Source organism: Antedon mediterranea, chromosome 2 (genome assembly GCF_964355755.1).
Source record: "Antedon mediterranea chromosome 2, ecAntMedi1.1, whole genome shotgun sequence".
Taxonomy (NCBI): Eukaryota; Metazoa; Echinodermata; class Crinoidea; order Comatulida; family Antedonidae; genus Antedon; species Antedon mediterranea.
In genome coordinates this window covers 6,891,287-6,912,614 of record NC_092671.1, presented here as the reverse complement: position 1 = coordinate 6,912,614, position 21,328 = coordinate 6,891,287, and the positions used below count along the sequence as shown (strand labels likewise).

Genomic DNA, 21,328 nt, shown 5'->3' with positions numbered 1-21,328 from the left:
GTCGATAACAACAACTTTTGCCAGGAAATGTTCAAGTTTAGTAACAAATATAATGAAATTATTCGAATTATTACATAATATACAAGTATAAGTATAATTTAACCATGAAATGTATACATACAGTAGGTAGTAATATTAATTTTGACATAAACGTAAACAATTTAGATATGTTATAATAAATTTGTGAAAATTAACTCATTTTGTGGTTTGCCCATGTTTATTTGTTCTGGCAATATCTCTTCTAATTCCTTCAAAATGGCGACTTCCATGTGGTTACGGAAAACTAATAGAGTACGAGGTTTTCGTAATTTGATGACAGTTTTATTAGTTCCGAAAGTACAGTCAAATGTACCTAAATATTTAGTAAACACGCATTGTTCTTATTGTTTGCGGCAGTGCACACCATGTTATAAGCTGGTAAGTAACACTTTATATATGGTAATTAAATATTGTTAGGCTCTCTTCTTATTCCAACCCGGTATTTTTGTCGCCCATGAAAGGGAGTTTCTCAGGCGAACATAAAATATGTAAATAGTTAGTCCGGGCCTAGGACTTATTTTAAACAATTGCAGAACAACTAGCGACTGACAGATAGGCTAGATATCAAAATAATAAAAATAAGAATTGGCCTACACTTGCATGATATCAATTTTTTAAAGTAGGTTTATATGAAAGAATGATCAAATTAGTCTAAACATACGGCCCTAGCCTAGCCTAATATTAATAATGTTTGTAAGACTAAGAATAAGATAAGAGTAAGACTGGAGGACAAACTTTGAACTTATACTAGATTGAAAGTGGTCCAACGTCCATTATTTTTAAATACTACTAAAACTCAAACTCACGGTATCTTATTTCTCTCAACAGAAACAACAACCATTTCTATCAAAATGTAATCATTCAACCTCAAATACTACACCTCAAATAAACTCAGGAAATCTAAGAACAAAATTGAGGTAAACTAATTTTTATTTTACTTTAAAGATTATGTGTGGGGTTTCCAGCATTATTAATATTATCATATGATATTATTAAGCCTCTTTCTCAAATATTAAATATATTATTTTAAATAAAAATCATTGTTTCTTATGTGATCAATCTGGAATTTTTTTTTTTTTCATTAGTACTAGTAGTGTAGCACCAAAAAAATTGATCTATATACACAAAATATTTTTATTAGGGTCATTACAATCATAACACTATTTTTATTTTATTCAATATTCAAGCATGGAGCTATAAAATTATTAGCTCCATGATTCAAGCACAAAAATCAACATATAATACAAGACAACGACAACATGAGTGCTAAGCACTATTGATTGGTTGGCTCTCCATACTGTACATCAAACATGTAAAAGTAAAACAATAAAAATACATAAGATATAAACAAATTGAAAAATTGTGTAGTGTTAAAATTGAATTTAATTGAAATTGAACATTAATAATATAATTAGTTATACATTAATTAATATATATTATTTACAGATAAAGTTAACACATTAATTTTATTATTATTTTCATTATAACTGAAAGTAAACTGTTAATAAAATTATGTATTATTGTATACATTTTGCTTTTAAATTTGTGTTTCTAGAGGATATTGTACCAGTATTAACTCTCCATCAGTTAATGAAACAATAGATGTACTGTCAAAAGAAGACCTATCACTGCTATGTTCACATATACAAAAGGTTTGAAATAAACAATACATTGTTAATTACCTACTCCATATGTTTTCAATTAATTTCTGTGTATTGTTGTCACATATTGCTGTACTGACCATTATACAATGTGGAAATAATGTTTAGCTGTTGTCACTTGGCACATTAAATCAATGATAAAAATAAGTATGTTTTTTTATGTACTGTTCTTTATTGGATATTTGTTTTATTATTAAATACAGTCAACTCTCCCAATACCAGACACCTTTGGGCTGGCCAAATATGTCTGATTTTCTGGAAAGTTTGGTTTTCTGAATGTGTTGTTAATGGTAAAAATGAATTTGGGACTGTTATGTTTGAACTTCAAGAAAAGTCTGGTATTGGGAGAGTTTCTGGTTTTCAACGAGTCCGGTATTGGGAGAGTTGACTTTAATCATAAAATGTTAATAAACAAATGTTACTTTTGTTTCTTTTTTATAGGAATTGAAGACCCCGGTTGATGAATTGAGGACAATATCACGGTACCATTTTGATGGAGAGGGCAAGGCCTTTCGTCCTATGCTTGTAATCCTCATGTCAAAAGCATGCAATACTAGTCAGAGTAACCAGGGTCATAGGTAATGATACAATACACTTGAACCCACTAGTAAAGGACACCTTCAGTAAGTGTCCATAGAATTCGGATGTCACAAAAGATGGGTTCTACCAGGGAAGAGTGAAATTACACACTAATTTCTTCCCTGGTTCTACTGTTTGTAGAGCTTTTCATTGGCTTATTCAAAACTTGTATGGTATATGTCAATAGAGGGCATATTGAAAGATAAGCTTTCTCATTTATTTATATTGTTTTTGTACTTGATTGAATAATATTGAAATGATTATTTTATCTTAGGAAAACAATTTTAGACTCGCAATACAGACTAGCCATGATTACTGAGATGATCCACACGGCCAGTCTCATTCATGATGATGTCATCGATGCCTCACCTACTAGACGAAGCAAGCCTACCGTGTGTAAGATTTGGGGCGAGAAGAAAGCAATTTTGGCTGGGGATTATGTGCTATCGGTAGCGTCAGGTCTACTAGCTAGGCTTAGAAATGAAGAAGTTATAGTTGTGCTAAGCCAAGTCATTGAAGACTTGGTTCGAGGTAAGATGAGTCTTATTCACAGACAGTATTTTTCAGTCACCTCTTTTCTTACATTAAAAAAGTTGAATTAGCTTAATATAGCAAGTTTCCAAATATGTTTCTCCCTGGTTCCACTGCATTTTTGTTTGCAGGTGAGTTTATGCAACTTGGTTCTAAAGAAGACAAGAATGAACGTTTTCATCACTACCTCTTAAAAACTTACAAGAAAACGGCCAGTTTAATAGCAAACAGCTGCAAAGCAGTGAGTATTATTCTCAACATTTTCCTATAAATAATCTTTGTTTATTTATGATTTATATACAGCCCTACAGTAAAATTATGTTTGAATAAAATTTGTTATGATCGTGTATTAGATTGAGTTTGGTTTAAATCCTACCAGAAACTTTTTGTTTTTTTTAAACAAATATTAGATCATTTGTTAAAATTGGGCATGCTCAACAAAGGTAGTCTGATTTAGAAAAAAAATGTTTTGCTTGTTATGTTTTATAACATAAACAATGCTATGCAGTAAACCTATGTATTTTAATTACTACATACAATGGAGGAATTACTATTGGGAAAAAGGAAAACATTAACAAAAAAATGAAAATATCATTATTATTTCTAGGCTGCTATTCTTGGGGATAACCCTCCTGAAGTTTGCGATGTAGCCTACAGCTTTGGACGTAATATAGGCATGGCTTTCCAGCTGATAGATGACGTCCTCGATTTTGAATCTTCCAGTGTGACATTTGGGAAGCCAACGACAGCTGATTTAAAGTTAGGCCTAGCAACAGCACCTGTTCTGTTTGCTGCTGACAAGGTAAATGATACACAGCCACACTGTACATTTTTATTATGAGATTTCACATTAACATGGTAAAAAGTTTCAGTGATGGTTTGACCTGCTATTCAAAACAGCATATCTCAACAACTACCCCATGCACAATAAGTTCAAGATCCAGTCAGAATATGTTTTGTCTTGAAAAATGTGTGATTGAAAACACAAAACTGCACAAATGTTTGGTATATTCCTTCTACTTGGATTAAATATTAATGACCATTTATTTTTGTAGTTTCCTGAACTTGATGATATGATTATGAGACGTTTTAAAGAAAAGGGTGATGTTGAAAAAGCTAGATCAGCTGTCCAAAAGGTAAGGGAAAATTATTTTCATATTAACTGCATGGTAAAAATCACAATGGTTTGGTATATACCAAGTTATTACTGATATAGAAATCTTGTGTGTGTGGCCGAAACAGTGATATGCCGCCTAGGCCCTAGTGGCCCGCCATACAAAAGGATACAGGTCAACCCGTAACCATACCAACTTGTACCCAATTTTTTTTAAATCGAAAGACTAAACACGTTTATAGATTCTATTTATAAGTAAATGTACGGTGTAATCATCAAGTCTGTACGATTTTTAGTTGTTTTGTGCACACTACAATTTCGTAGGGTCTTCCTTGGCTTTGCACGTGCGGTCTTCTCTCCTGCATGGTCTATTAGCTTTAGAAACACCCATCAGTAGAGGGTGACATTTACAAAAAAATGTTATACAAATTTGTTTTCGGTATTTAGATTTTTTTATTTTGTTTTCGGTTTGTTTTCAGTTGTTTTCGGTCATTTATGGTTGTTTTCCGTTGTTTTCGGTAATTAGATTGACCGGTCTTGGTATTCAGGAGGACCCGTACGGGTTGACCAGCACCCCATACAAAATGCCGGAAGTTGATTTTATCGCGACCAAAATAAAATTAGGCTAGGTCTAGCTAGACCTAGATGCGACTGAAAACCGTAAACCGCGTAGTAGTAGTAGACCCTAGACTTTTATTTAGGACCCGGCTTAACTATGGCTCTAGCTAGGCCGGCTATAGTCTAGTTATCCAGCCTAGCCTACTAGGCCTACCTAGGGCCTCTACTACTAGCCTTGGATTAGGCCAAGTTGAGCCGCCGTCAAGTTGAGCCGCCACCAGAAAAACGTTATTTTTTATGGAACGCCAAATTACTGGTATTATGGTTGTATTTTTTGAAATGAATAAAAAAAAATGAAAAAAAAAAAAAAAAAAAAAAAAAAAAAAAAAAAGTTATTACTGGTATAGGTCAAACCATTAAGTTACTATAGATTAAACCATATAAGTTATTACTTATATAATAAATGTTATTCTTTACAGAGTGATGGAATAGAGCAGACAAGGTTTCTAGCCCAACGGCACTGTGATGAAGCTGTAAGACAAATAAAACAATTAAAATCATCTCCAGAACAAGCTGCCTTGATTAGTCTAGCAAAATATGTAATTAGTCGATTAAAATAACATTTTATATCAATATATTTTAATAATGCAATTATATGAGGTCTACCTCACAATGAGTACCCTCCAATTGAAGACTTTAAATTTACATGTCTGAATAATTAGAATTACAGTAAAATAATTGTGATTATTTAAACCAACATAATGTGACATACTTATTTAAAGGTGCCAAAAATTGCAATAATTGTCACACTTTAAAATAATTACGATTTTCAATTAAAAACAAAAACCAAGCTGACATCTTTAAATTGAAATGTGCCAAGAGTCTTTTATTGGAGGGATACTGTCAAATTTCCCAAAAAATTTATTTTATTTTGAATGTGCTTATAAAAATTGTTTTTGATAGACTGTAGATATGCTGTAGTGTTATTCACTAACTAATAAAGTGTTAGAACATGTAACATGTGTGATCAAGTAATTACAGTATTTAATTTCATAATCATTCGACATCAAGTCCAGAGACCCCAAAAGCAACAGATTCACCATAACATGAGATGTCTGGGGCCCACGAAGAACTTAACTACATAGAATTATTTATCAATATTATATACAATGTTCAAAAATTGATATCAACACCAGAAACTTAAGCAACTAAACATGTTTGCATATAGTACAGGCCATACAAAGTTAGGAAGTCCAGTCACTGTCTAGTTATGGATGCTTATTTAAATTTGTGTTCATTTTTTTGTTTGATCTTCCTCATTAACAAAATCCTTCATTTAGAATTAAGTTTTTAGCATAAAATTAATTAAATGTTTTTATATCAAATCAATAAATCAAATATATTTTGTAAGTAAATACTAATTCTATATACAGTATTTAAGTTGTTTAATTTTCACATTCACAAGTTTAAATGTAAGAAATAGCCTATAAGCAGGCCCTCATTGATCAATTACTATTTTAAGCTGTAGTAAGAAATCAACACCTTTGAGTTTGGTTAGGGAGTAGTTGACTGTAATGCTAATCATCTGCATTTCTATTAAAATACTAATGCTGAGATTTAGGTAAAAAAAATTGATTTCTTACAAGAAAAACAATTGCATCTTTTTAAAATTTATGATGACTTATATTTTGTATCCACAATGAGATTTGTTTCTAAATACTCCTACTTATTTTGAATAATCAGCAATGTTTTTTAAATTTTATTTTGTTAAGGCAACTTAACCTTTTTATTTTAATTAAAAATCATTTAGGAAATGTATGGTACGGCAGAACTGTTTCAGCCGTTGGCTTCTCTTATGTACCATAATATGTGTACAGTGTTTTTGAACAATATTTAATAAATAGCTCAATATATAATTTGTGGTTTGACTGTCAATTTGATACATATATTGCCTCCCTCTGCCCCACATCCCCCTTTTCCCTTTGATTTTAAAGGAAAGCATAATAGCGCCCTCAGTTGAGATGCTGGGCGTGCACTTACAAAAACACAAGAGCAACAGTTGTTGTTGCATACAGTGTCTTTGATGACACATCGATTTGTATTGGAAATTCATATTCAGGCATACATACAACGGGGTCTAAAGTCTGCCTGCTGATAAACCCTACAAAAAGTCCCCTGGAAACTAAACAAATCATGTTCTTATCAGAGTTATTAGTACTCTTGTGTTTAATACCGACATCAATTGGTATTCCTAGCGGTAAGTTCGAATGCTTTGTTGTGTAGACGCCCGACGCGTTTTTTCAACAAGGGACTGTACTGTCAAAAGACTAGCCACCCACACAGCTGAGTATATACTTAGCTTGTCGTTCAGTAGCTAACCGGTGATTAGTCACATTTTTAACCCTTAGCTAAATAAAATTTGGGTTTGTTTGGCCAAGTAGTAGGCCTACGGTTGCCTGAAAGTATAGTAATAATTAGCTTGTTGTAAAAAGAATATTATTAATGATGGATATTTATTATTAATTTTGTACAGTGCAATTTGTTTGTAAAATTGTAATGTTTAAACTGTATATTTAAGTTTATCATGGACTACAAAATTAATAAAAAAAAACTTTATTTACCTTCCTCAAGATCAAACAGTACATGTATGACATATTCCCAGCAATGTTTGACGATTTTATAAAAAATAATGCATAATAATGAATGTTTATTCTATTTTTTCTTCACCATCTAGTCTATCACACCATGGATGCATATAGTGTAGCCAGCATATACACCTCTATGATCACATCATCACAGATGCAAAAACAAAATCATTCCATGCGCGATGTACAGTATATATATTTTTAACAATTTAAAAAACGAAAACAATTATGACTGAAAAAAATAAGGAATACATCTTAAATATTTTTATCCATATAATACTCGACCCATTGTCAATTATATTATAGCATAAAGGTACAGTAATTACAATATTTATATAGAACCATGATTTATTCATTACTTACAGTAGTACTGTAAATTACTGTAGATTTTCATAAAATATTTAGATAGTAAATAATTTAGATATTAAATAATTACCGCCTATTGAAATTGATCAAATCACAACAAAGAAATGAGGCTTTTGTAACACTATGAATATTTATTATTTTTGCCACTAATTTTGCTATATCTGTTTATTAATTAGGCTAATTTCCTTTTGTAGCTTATTGAACGTTGTGTAGATTGTGACTCATCCTGGACTGCTGGTTGCTTTACGTCACAAATCATACAACATCCACTTTCAATTCCTAAAGAACCTTTTAAAATGCAAATTTGAAACATACAGTATGTGTTAAAATTGCCAAGTAATTTCCTTTCATTTCATGCTGTTATGTCATTATTATCATATTTAACAAATTTATTATTATTTTACAATATTTTGTTCTTGAAAATTAGTTTCATGATAGTTGTCATTACAATTTTATTTTTATATTTCTTAAATAATTTAATTAAATTATATTTATTCTTATTGAATCACACTCAGAGTAGGCCTACTCAACTGTGTTTACTAAATAAGTTGAGTACTTGTAATAGCACACTGACAATCACACACAATTCACTGTAAATATTTAAGCAATGACATCAGAGGAAACTCAAGTGCTACTTGTTACAGTACTTGGCTATGTGAAATGTACTGTATATATGCAGTAGCATATAGGCACAGTACAGTACAGTCCCTAAGAAGTTAATAAATGTATATACAATAGTACAGTAACTACAATTGGCTCATTGTTTGACTATTAATAGAAATGGTGGCGACCAGGTTGTAGTGACAAACTGCTCATTGTTTTTCACTGTATCTTTTAACATAGTTTAGATTTTTATTGTGATTGCCTTTTTGTGTACTTTTTAAATGTTTTATGAATCTTTGTATACCACTACTAAATGAATTTCCCACAAGTGTTTGATAATATTAATAACATTTTATTGAATTGAATCACAAAAGTAGCATAGGCACAGTCTATAGCCTATAAGAAGTTAATGAATGTAATTCAGTACTGTATGTAGCTACAATTGGCTCATTTTGGCTTTTATAAAGAAACATCACAAAATAAACTTTTTTTATAATTAAAATAATAGTTGATACAATGTTTGCGGTACACCACTTATATTAGTTCTGAATTAGTTCTTTGAGAAACTCAACAGTTCTTTTCAGAACACAAAAAACGTGGTGTACCACATTTGATTTCGCCATGCAAACCTTCAAACACAATAAAATAATAGTATTCTAAATTACTGTCTAGTTATTCCACTTAGTAAAGTGTGATCTTAGGCCTGATATCAAATGGTAAAGTCACTCCACTAACATTTTGATGTTTTGTTGAAGATTGAATTTTAATTCATTCAATTTTGAGAAATACTTAATCAAGATCCAGCCAAGAATCATTAATTTTTTTTCTTTTTGCAGATAAAAAGTTAAACGAATTTATATCCGATTTTGAGAAACTTAGCTATGATAGAAGCGAGATTCATTCACGTCATACTCGCGCCGTTAAAGATGTTGGACAGTCTTTTAGCGTAAAATTCAGCGCATTTAACCGGTAAGAAACTAAATGATTGTTTTTATAGACAGTTATCTATGAGATTGAAAACATTTATAGTAAATCTTCCAATTTTGCAAAAGAGTATAGAAAATTCTTTCCACCCTCAATCAATGTGTTTTTTTAATTTATTAGTTTATACTCTGTCTACACTATCAAACTGGTTTGACAAAAAAACGGTGTGATACGTCCAAGTATGATAGTCCATTAAGCTTTGTCTACACTATCAAACTTTATGTGTCAAAAAAATGTGATGTGCCCATATATGGACATGATGATGTCATATCACTACCATATTTAAGCATAGCACTACCATATATGGTCACATCACATTTTGTGTCACATAAAGTTTGATAGTGTAGAGCTTTAAGTTATTGTACCGTCAACAGTGAATTTGCAAATTATACCCTATGATGTACACTAATGCTTTTATTACAGCAGTTGTCAGTATCAATGCATGATTAGATTTTACACCCTATTGCATTATTACTATATTATAGAAGTCTAGTGATGCATGTCTTCAAAGAAATCTAATATAGAATCCCATTGCCACTCCTTCAGGGACCGCATTGTTATATACAGTACAGTAAACATACATACTTAGTAGGCATACACTAGATAAATATAGTATCAGTATCTTTTATTATGCTTAAATCAAAAAGAGAAATAAATTATTTGATGACAAATTTATAATATGGTTCAATAATAGGCAAAATCTGTTGGTCTTTGGTACACGACACCTTCCCAATTTCATGGCAGAAAAGATAAGTACTGTAAGACATAATTTCTGACCCCCTCCCCCCAACTCCCAATCTAAATTTCGTAAATTGTAATGCAAAAGATAGGACATCAAATTAAGCTCAGCCCTTCATTTCACCATTTTTAGGCCCTATTTCTAAATCCTGGATCATTCAGCCAATTGGTATCCCCCCTCCACCTCCCCAGTAAGTGCCGCTATGAAGTGCTGTACAAAATATGTAATTCATAAAGTAATTAAGAAGCATAATGGTAAACATGTATGATTTTTTATTTATATAGTAATTTTAATATACGATTACGGAGAGATAATTCCATCTTTGCTGAAGGATTTGAGGTAGATACAACTGAGAAGAAAGACTCACATTTCCCTTATTATGTCTGCACAGGCTATGTAAATGGTAAGTATTTTTGATTTATATGTAAACTTTTTTACAGCGCTTTTGGGAAAAGTCCTATTTAACTAACTTACTGGCACTTAAAAAAGATATTTATAAGCTGAATAATTGTTTTTGATAATAAACATAGACTAACTAATATAATAATTTACTTTATATTTCATTATTTCTTTTTTATACATTATTAATATACCAAGTGACCAAAGGAATATATAATTTTGATTGATTTATTTACCACTGATATAAATCTAATAGTCCCATGTCCTGACCAGTTCTTTGTGTACTGATATCCTACCGATATCCATGTTGGTATTTGAAGCTTTCATTGCCTTAAATTGTGCCATTGTCTGTTGGGTTGCCTTTGTTATGGGGTCCAGCTCTATTCATGGGCTCATTGAATTTCTAAAGCTTAAAGGTTTATTGCAAACAAATTGGATAACAAACTTAATGTAGTGTATTTCTATAACTATTTAAAGTTAAATCCACTTTTTATTAAACCATGCCCTACGATAAGTCGTAGTAGTAGGCCTAGTAACTCTGAGTTTCATGACCCTATTGAGGTATATATACAACATACTGTAGACTTAAGACAAAATCAATAGAGTAATTCTTTATCAAGGATATATATTTATTGTGACCAGATTGTCAAGGTTTCCAATTTAGCTTATCATAATATTTAATAGATTAGGCTTAATTAATACATTTAGCAACAGTTGCATAATACTTAAAATGATGATTACACTACAGTATATTAAATGATTATTATATTTGCACACCCCATGACTCATTGCATTCTTCCCATAATTCATTGCATTCTTCCCATAATTCATTGCAATAATCCCATATACATTTAATTAGTGAGGATTAACTTTCACATTTGGTCACCCCATAATTCATTACATTGTTCCCCTTAATCATTGCAATAATCCCATATATTTAAAGATGTATTGTCCCTTTGACTAATTCCAAAAAAATAAAAAATAAAAGATTTCGAAAAAACGTGGGTCATTTTGAAGTATCATAATAGTTATTAACTATCACCAAAAATGTTTTGAAAAAAAAAATAATTTAACTGAAATACAGACGTTTTTTTGTTAAAAAAATAACTTTGACTTCCAGTCAAAGTTTTCAATCAAAACCATAAACATATCCCATAATGAAACGCGCTTGTTTGGCTACTCTGTATGCATAATCATAAAACTTACTCGTGATCTGTGTGAAAATACCTTCTTAACCGTGACGAGTTGTATACAATCCTAATTTAGCATATGCATAATGCGTACTAATGGATTGAAATCTTTGTTTACTTTTGCTCGTGACAATTTTCCAGATGAAATGTAATCAAACTAATTTACCTGTTAATTACGTAAACTTGTTGTTTTTGGCTCGAATTTTCGACTTAAAGTGAATAACTTTAATATTACTTTGATATGGCCACTTTAAATTTAGAATATTTTGACCTTCATTTTTTTGTGTTTCAAGGGACAATACATCAACTGTTGCATTTAGCAACAGTTGCATAATACTTAAAATGATGATTACAGTATATTAAAATGGACCTGAAATGGAATTTCGATTTTCAAGAAATTCACACATGTTATTTAAATGTATCAAATTAACACAAACCCATACAAATAAAAACAAAATGTATAGTATTTTGAGTAAAAACGAAATTTTAAGATACCATGGTAAATTAGCGAAAATTACTCACGCCATTGCAATATTCTATTTCAACGGCCGTCGGAAGCCTCTATATTCACGACGTCACATATACACACGATGATATCGAGAGCGTGTATGCCGCCCGATAGTCAGTGAATGATCGACGGCCGGGTCGACGGCCTGGAAAGATACGCTAAGCGTTGACACTAATACTAATTTATTCAATATCTAATGTTGTTGAAATATAGGTCCCTAAAATGTACTTCGTTTGTTATAAAACCCGAATTTAGAAGGCCTACCTCCCAAACCTTTACTAGGCCTAGGCCCCCAATCCAGCGCGCGGAGTCGATCCACCACCCACATCATGCGGCGAGGCTCTGTTTCATGTGCATCCAAGGACCAAAGCGATATCAACAACTTGCTGCGCTCATTGTCAAGCCAAAGTAAAATATGAATAAAATTCGTTTTCGAACTGCCTGATTCGTGACAAATAAATTATCATCTCATATTACTAATTTAATTCTGCTAAACTAAAAACTAAAGAAACTAACACATTTTAGCAGTATAAATTACGAACGATATACAAAATACACGAACGGAAAATATGGATACGCATCATTGCGCACGGAGCTGTATCCCGGACAACGTTGCCAGGCCAACTTCGGTATTGCCAGAAAAAAACCGTTGATTTTAAGATTTTAAATCGTCATTTACTCGATGAATAACCGTTTATACGGTACTAATTTTATCTAAAAAAATTCTAAATACGTTTCTGCAAATGCACAAGCATTTTTTAGAAAATACTCCATAGATTTCAAGAGTTATAGCCAAAAAACTGCAAATTGTCCATTGGAGGGATAGGAATATATTCGCAAAGTGACGTCACCCGCGAATTTTTTTGATTTTCAAATGGGGCTTTCCCCAAAAGGGCCAATTTATATTTTGTAACAATATACATTCTAACAACACCTAATAGCCCCCAAAACATCATTCTAAAATGAAAAAAATCGAAAATCCATTTCAGGTCCATTTTAAATGATTATTTGCACACCCCATGATTCATTGCATTCTTCCCATAATTCATTGCATTCTTCCACGATTCTTCCCATAATTCATTGCAATAATCCCATATACATTTAATTAGTGAGGATTAACTTTCACATTTGGTCACCCCATAATTCATTACATTGTTCCCCTTAATCATTGCAATAATCCCATATATTTAATAATTAATGAGTAATAACTATCACATATTTGGTCAGCTCATGATTCATTGCACTGTTCCCATAATGCATTGTAATATTCCCATAATTCATTGCAACAATCCCATATATATGATTAGTGATTATTAACTATCACATTCTTTTTTTATTAGATGAACGATACTCATCCCACGTATATGGCTCAGTTCTAGATGGTCGCTTTCAGGGTCAGGTTATTAGCAATGGCAGTGTGTATTATGTTGAACCAGCTGAGCGATATTTCAAGCCTAACGAGGTAGATTTCCACTCTGTAGTCTACATGGATAAACATGTTAAAGATACAAAAGGCGAAAAATGTGGACTTGGTCATGAGGTATATGAACGTATGAAGCAGAAATTGAAGATTCCAGTTGATGATGAGACATCAAGCGAGACAGTTGAGGTAAAGTTTTCACTAAAGCTCAGTTTACACTATCAAACTAGTTTGACAAAAAAAATGTGATGTGCCCAAATATGACAGTGATATGCACACATATGGTAGTGATATGGGCACATCACATTTTGTTACATAACATTTGATAGTGTAGACAGAGCTTTATGTGTATAATAATTGCTTCTCTTTTTTTCAATAGAGATTTTCCTCTTGTTGAATGTTGAAAGCACAAAAACAATGTACAAAACTGTTTATAATTTCCATAGAAACCTGGAAGTATTGTAGTTTTGATTAACAAAGACATACTTACCTAATATTAACTTATTATATAATTTTGATAATTTATTTTTTTGCAATTAAAGAATGAGGAAAAGTCAAGAAGAGTCAGACGACAGTCTAATAGAAGAACATGTTCCTTATATATCAAAGCTGATCATACATATTATAACAAGTAAGTTAAACAATGGTTAACATAATGTTAAATTAAAATTGCACTATCATATCTATATATTTAGGCTGTTTACAAGACAAACATATACACAACATAAACAAAGTCTTATTACAAGTCTTTGAGAGTGGAGTTATAAATTGTCACTGACAGGGCTTGAACCCAGGACCCTTGGATTGGTAGCCAAGCATTATAGCCACCAAACCACAGCTCCACAAGATAGTCTGATAATTGAGAATGAACTTGATAAGACCACACTAACTTTGAGTACCATGTGTATTGTTTTGTTCTCATGCACTTAAGACATCATAATTGACCCAAATTTTGCTTCTACGTCTGTTTCTTCATCCCCATTGCCATTTTTTCTAGGTATGGTTCAACGCAAGCTGTAGTAGCAGCCATATCAGAACATGTTGAGGCTGCTAACGTCATCTTTAGAATGACCACCTTTGGAAGTTACACCGGCATCCAATTAGCTGTTGCCAGAATCAAAGTAAGAATAAGATGTTTATTGCTATATGTTTTGCTTTGCACTTGTGAGTTAACCTGGCCAGGAAGGCTTTTACCGTACGTACTGTGTACACAAGGCTGTGACGAAGATAATACATTCTCTGAAATTGACATCCAACCTGACTTAATGAAAATAATTCAAAACTTGAATTAAAATTGATTAGATTGAGAAGTTCATGTTTATTATCTATAAAGTATACGTATTTGTAATGTTAGTACAATTGCCATTCAGCTTCGAATAATTCATTAACCAAATATTACCACCAATACTTTATCTAGGTTAAAACAGTTTTAAGTTAATTTCAGTTTTTAAAATTTATTTAGAAAATAATGACATATGATAATAAAATATGTGAAGAAAAAAAAAGAGAGAGCATTATTATCACGAGCCCTAGTTAGAAGTACACTTGTATTTCGATTTATGCTGGTTGATATGAAGTTCTGTCTACACTAGTCTATTAAACTTTATGTGACAACAAAATGTGATGTTTCCATATATGGACATGATAGTGTCATATCACTACCATATTTGGGTATATCACTCACTACCATATTTGTGCACATCACACTTTTTTGGTCAAACTAGTTTAATAGTGTAGACAGAGCTTTACAATCAATTTTTAATATTACAGGTTTTCTCCAGTCCTGATGGAAATGTTTTTTCAGAAGAATACATAGGAGTTGAGAGATTTTTAGATTTGGCTTCTAGTGAAAACCACAATAAATATTGCCTTTCCTACACCTTTGCCAATCGTGATTTTAGCAATGGCGTACTCGGCTTAGCATGGATTGCGAGTCCCAGTAGTGGAACAAGTGGTGGAATATGTGATCGATACCGAAGTGGAAAATCATTGAATACCGGTATTGTAACAGAAAATAACTACGGAGCTAATGTTCCGTCCCGAATCTCCAGTTTGACCTTTGCGCATGAGGTTGGCCATAGTTTTGGATCACCTGTGAGTTTGATTGTATAGTTTGTATTCTGAATAATGTTATTGTTACAATTTCAGTAAAAAGGGGATTTTACCAAAGTCAATCCCTTCCTACTGTAGAAAAAACATTGTATTGCTACGAATTCACCTCACTGTAAACTAGAAATAGATCTTACTAAGTAGTTATTTTTGTGCAAAAATGTAAGATTAAATACCATGCTAGTATTAAAAGATCGCTTACAATGGACGCACCCATTTTGATGTTTGCTTGACATAAATGAAGTATACTACTAAAAGTTATGTTATTCATTATAAAGAGAAAAAGACATCAAAACACTACTAACTGCTTTAATGTTTAATCTGTAATTGATTGGTTATTGATTTATATTAATTCATTGGTTTTTGATTTGTATTGACTGGTTATTGATTTGTATTGATTGGTTATTGATTAATTATTTATTGGTTATTGATTTGTATTGATTGGTTATTGATTTGTATTTATTGGTTATTGATTTGTATGTATTGGTTATTGATTTGTATTAATTGATTGGTTATTGATTTATATTAATTGATTGGTTATTGATTTATATTTTTTTGTAGCATGATGCCAGGCAGGAATGTTTACCAGGAATGCCTAATGGTAACTATTTGATGTATGCGTATTCTTCAAACGCTGACCAACCAAATAATGACAGGTTCTCACCATGTTCAGTGGGTAATATCTCACTAGTTCTAAATGCTGTATTTAAAGAAAGCAATGGCAAAACAAATTGTTTCAAGAGTAAGTTATTATACAAATATTGACTGGCTTGTAGGACATGAAGATATATCTGGATATGCCCTTTAAGCTCTGTCTACACCATTAAAACTTTATGTGACAAAAAATGTGATGATGTCATAACACTACTTTGTTTGGGAACTTTAGTGATAAAAAGGAGATTTGACCAAATGAACAGTGCATGCATTTGCCAACAAATGTATCATATGAAATATTTGTTTCTAGTTTACTGGCTTTACAGTTCTCATCTCTGGATCGAAAAAGCACTTACTTTGCATGAAAAATAGAGACTTGTTAAGCTATGTCTACACTTTCAAACTAGTTTGACAAAAAAATGTGTGATGTGCCCAAATATGGTAGTGATATGCTCAAATATGGTAGTGATATGAAATCATCATGTCCATGGGTACATCACATAAAGTTTGATAGTGTAGATAGAGCTTTAAACAAATTACCCTAATGAAAATACATTCATTTTTTCTCTTGATACAGCTATGTCTCAGGTATCACTTTGCGGTAATAAAATCATTGAAGCGGGAGAACAATGTGACTGTGGCTATCAAGAAAATAACGACTGCAACGAGCAGTGTTGTGTTCCTCAAAACGAGCAGCATAACAATCAAAACTCATGCAAGTTGCAAATGGGAGTTTGCAGTCCGTCTCAAGGGCCGTGCTGCAATAATATGTGTCAATATCGCTCCAATAATTACGTTTGTAGTCCGCAAACTGAATGCAGGCAGCAGTCAACATGTAGATATCCTTTTACAGTTATTCATTATGTATAAATATAGCACTTAATCTGTGTTCACACTGGGCTCAAATTCTGGTCGGATGCCTGGATAAACAAAAAATGTGTGTAGTGTTTAAGAATAAAACCATTCATGCCAACTTATTCTAGATAAAGTACAAACCATGTGTGTGAAAGCAGTGTCTGAAAGAAAGCCCAAAAATTTTCTCCAGGCCACCAAGCTGAATGTTGGCTCAGTGTGTACAGAAAGGCTATAATTCCATTGTGCCATTGTAGCATTGTATTTTGCTTTAAATGATTTTCTCTCATTGCCACGTCCTTTGGATATGACATTAAGCCGTTCTCTGTAAAATGTATTTAAAGAACTTGGTAAACTATTCAAAACAGTGGGATTCTCCATAAAATGTCTTATTTCTTATTTACCTTGACTTTTATTTACATCTGGTAATGTAAAATGTCCTTCGGCCTCAAAAACTGCCGACAACACAAAATGTAACAATGGTACCATGGTCTGTAGTAGTGGAACATGCAGCGGTTCCATATGCAATGCCTTTGGCCATCTTGACCCATGCTTATGCGAGGTGACCGCTAACACGCCTTCCTCGGAGTTATGTCAAGTCTGCTGTCAGAACGTTGGCAAACCAGCGACTTGCGTTCCTGCCAGCGACATCAACATCCTAGACAAGTACAACAATGTCATCTACATGCCGATTGGATCTGCATGCAATAACAAGGACGGAAACTTCCGTGGATATTGTGACGTATTCAACGAGTGTCAGAATGTTGACGAGGATGGTCCGTTGGCTAGTATCATCAAACGTATATTTTTCAGCGATGAAGATTCTGTTATTGATGCGATTGGCACATGGTTACAGGTAGGCATTAAAATACTGTTAGGCTCTATCTACACTATCAAACTTTATGTGACAAAAAATGTGATGTGCCCATATATGGATATGATGATGTCATACCATATTTAGGCATATCACTCCTTTTTTTAACACATTACACCTTTTTTGTCAAACTGGTTTGATAGTGTAAAGCTCTATGATGCTCTGTAGATGTCTGTTTAACTCCATGGTTTAACCACCAGAAATATCTCTTTACATATATCATATTACAGGTTGTAAATTACCATTGAAATATATGTAACAAACAGTAGATTGTATACATAGAGCAATGGTATAATATTGATTGCTAATCTGCTCTTTGAAATCAAGAATTAAAACAATAAATTAACCTCTCAGAAACAGAACAAAATATTTTGCAAAATGCAGTGAGCAACAGAGGATGTCTTATTATTATTATTTTAATTTATTTATATAATGAATTACAATAATAAAGTTCAAGTTCAAAATAACTTACAGTATAAGCTTTTGTGACATCATCAATATATGTAAATAATGTATTCCAAATAAGGGAAGATATGTACCATATTGGTAAATTAAGGTGAATACTGTAATTTAATTATTTTTCTTGCAGGACCAATGGTATGTGGTACTCATCGGTATAATAGTGTTAGTCATCTTCATGGTAGCAACTGTGTTCTTCTGTCAACGAGTCATACCTACCCATAATCCTCATAAACGTGAAAAAGAGCAAAATAAGCAAAGAAGCAGTATGGCAGTCAAGTTTACTAATCGCAAGTACAGAGGAAGCCAGATGCCAGGCCGACACCCTGTTGGCACTGACCAGCACCCTGACCAAGCTGAAGACAAAGCTACACGGTTTTAGACTATCAATCAATGTGTTATTTTAAGAAAAACTTGGCTTTATAGCAACAGTAATTTTTTTTAGAGCTAAAGGCCATTGTGCTAATTGGTAAATGAGGGGTACAATCCATTTTTGAATAGTTATTTTTTTCATACAAAAGTGTGTGCTTCAATCTTGTGGCCTATGACTTGTATACTGTTTTACATCTTTTTATAGTATATTCCTTATTAACCTCTCACTGCACTCTGTGAATTCTATTTTTTGTGGCGAAAAAGAGTTATATTTGAAATTCGTTTTTGTTTTAAGGTGGGAAAAGGGGTTGTGTCAATGGGGAGAAAAAAAATAATGAAAATATGTATTATTTTCAAGCCCCCTGTAGTAACGAAGAAAAGCATTATTTATTTGTTATGCCTGGTAATACTGCAGGAATACAGGGAAAAGTTTAAAATGGTGTTATAAAAAAGTCAATTTAATTAAAATAAGAGCCTTTACATATTATGAATGTTTATGGATAACTGAATAATGTTTTCATCTTAGGAATTCATTTTATTAGGTAGGTTATTAGTTTTTAAGTAGATTTTCAACAGAATGTGTACATTTGTTTCGAAAATAAAACAGTAGCTTACAGTATACAGTAAACTCTCTCAGAATGCACTTTAAATGGTAAACTAGCATTGGGGTAGTCAACTGTTCAGGTAACATAAAATAAATAAAATATAAATATGTGATTACGGTGCCTTTTATAGTCAGACATTTTTAGAATAAAAATTTGCAAAAACATAGTCATGTATTTTCTATATATCATTTTTGGCAAATTACAGTAATATGTAGTCATATATTTTCTATAAATGGCCGTACATTGGTAATCACATTATAATAATTGTGGCAATAACTTAAAATGTACAATTACTAGTAACCTTGACAACATAAATATTGTTTTAAAAATATGTATATAATATTGAAAGATATTGTTGGACCGTGTGCCAGAAAGAGACTGACTAAGCATGCAATGTAGAAGTAAGAATGTACAGTAAGAATAAAATAAAAAAAATGCATGACAAGAATTTTATTTTTTATTCATCTAATCATAAGATTAGAATAAAAAAGATTGCATTTTTCATAGTTAATATATATTTAAAAAATGATAATTTTGATATTGTGTTCTCAATTTTTTTAATTATTATTTTCAGTCTTTCAATTTTATAAAATGATGAATAGAAATGTTGACAATCTATGCAGCTTGTGTGAGATAATTTCGACAGTACATATACAGGGATTCATTGTAGTAAATATATAGTGGTATAGTATCAAACTTCTGTCCGGGTTCGACTTGCATGTGTCCATTGTTGCTATCCAAAGATAAATATTTTATAGGTAACATATTCTCTAAAACTAAGGTTTTTTTTTAATAAATATTTTGTAGATATTCTTAATTATATCAATTATTTCATTTCTAATATTTATTTGTGAGAGCTTTTGTGTGTTTACAGTAATACTACTACACTGTAATATACTTTTATTTAAAATAACTTTATGTGTGTGCATCAGTTTTTGAAAAGGTATAAAAACTAGTTTGCTACTGTATAACTAAATTGAATTGTTTTTCATACCTTAAAATATGGCGACTTTACATACACAAACATAATTCAATCCTGAAATGTAAATTATTCTTATAATAATGATAAAAATTTAGTGTTATTATTTATACATGTTTTTATAATTACGTTACCTACTTCTACTTTCACAGAACATATCATTTCAGTACTTACAATAACTGTAGTTATTAGGTTTTTTTTTATTTTGATACTTAAATCCGTGTTAGATGTTGAATATGTTAATCAGGCTGAATATATATATTTATTCAAGAGGTTGGATTGTAATAGAACTGTTTATATACAGTACCTGTATTTCAATAATAAGGATTTATTATTTTAAATTCTGTGTTTAAGCAATGTATTTATTTACGTTCTGTTGCAAGGGAATTCTTCCCTGACTATACTAGTAGTCTAATTTTGGGCATTTTCCCAAAAATATGACCTTTTTAAAATTCAATTATTATTGAATTAGTACTACATACATACAAACTTTCTTGCTGTTTTAGTTCACACCTCGGATACACCAGGAAGACAATTTTTTCCCACAATGCCATTATCTTTCCCAGAAGCTTTTTTTTCGTACACATAGTGATGTCTTCATCAAAGATAATTTATAAACACAATAGCTTAATGATGATTACTACTATGCTAACAGTTCAGATGTAATTATAACCATACCCGATTTTTGAAAATCTATTTATGCAATCTTCATGCAAGAAAAAAGAGTCAAACATTAAAATTATAAAACAATTATCTTATTATGTTGCCATATATTATCATCGACTTATGAAGCCATAGCAACGACTTATGAAGCCATAGCAACGAGTTATGTCAAAAAATATAATAGGATCGAATTTGGGTTAGTTTCGAAACTCATTCACCAAAATTTGACCTTTCTAAATTCAATATGCAATAATATTTCAATATATAGCCATATATTATAGATCCATAGTAACCAGTTATGTCATCAAATAATGTTGGAAGTTTTGTAATTAAAAAAAAAATTTTCTGTACATCAAAAATAAAAGATGATGAAAACCTGTTATTATTTATTATCAAACAACATACACAATATTATTTTTTTGCTA

General features: G+C 31.6%; 2 protein-coding genes across 2 annotated transcripts; both read left to right on the top strand.

Annotated features, from left to right (window-relative positions):
• The first annotated feature begins 260 nt into the window (after positions 1-260).
• Positions 261-6,370, top strand: LOC140039552 (all trans-polyprenyl-diphosphate synthase PDSS1-like). The gene is made up of 9 exons (XM_072085162.1): positions 261-417; positions 868-956; positions 1,595-1,691; positions 2,142-2,278; positions 2,554-2,810; positions 2,942-3,051; positions 3,418-3,612; positions 3,866-3,946; positions 4,962-6,370. The coding sequence occupies exons 1-9, from the start codon at positions 268-270 to the stop codon at positions 5,100-5,102; spliced, it is 1,257 nt and encodes a 418-aa protein (XP_071941263.1). The 5' UTR covers positions 261-267; the 3' UTR covers positions 5,103-6,370.
• A 209-nt stretch (positions 6,371-6,579) lies between these two features.
• LOC140039228 (disintegrin and metalloproteinase domain-containing protein 10-like) lies at positions 6,580-21,180 on the top strand. Its single transcript, XM_072084828.1, has 11 exons — positions 6,580-6,739; positions 8,933-9,065; positions 10,104-10,222; positions 13,257-13,525; positions 13,879-13,967; positions 14,334-14,457; positions 15,107-15,430; positions 16,007-16,187; positions 16,677-16,963; positions 17,367-17,807; positions 18,415-21,180. The coding sequence occupies exons 1-11, from the start codon at positions 6,676-6,678 to the stop codon at positions 18,664-18,666; spliced, it is 2,283 nt and encodes a 760-aa protein (XP_071940929.1). The 5' UTR covers positions 6,580-6,675; the 3' UTR covers positions 18,667-21,180.
• The last annotated feature ends 148 nt before the right edge of the window (positions 21,181-21,328 follow it).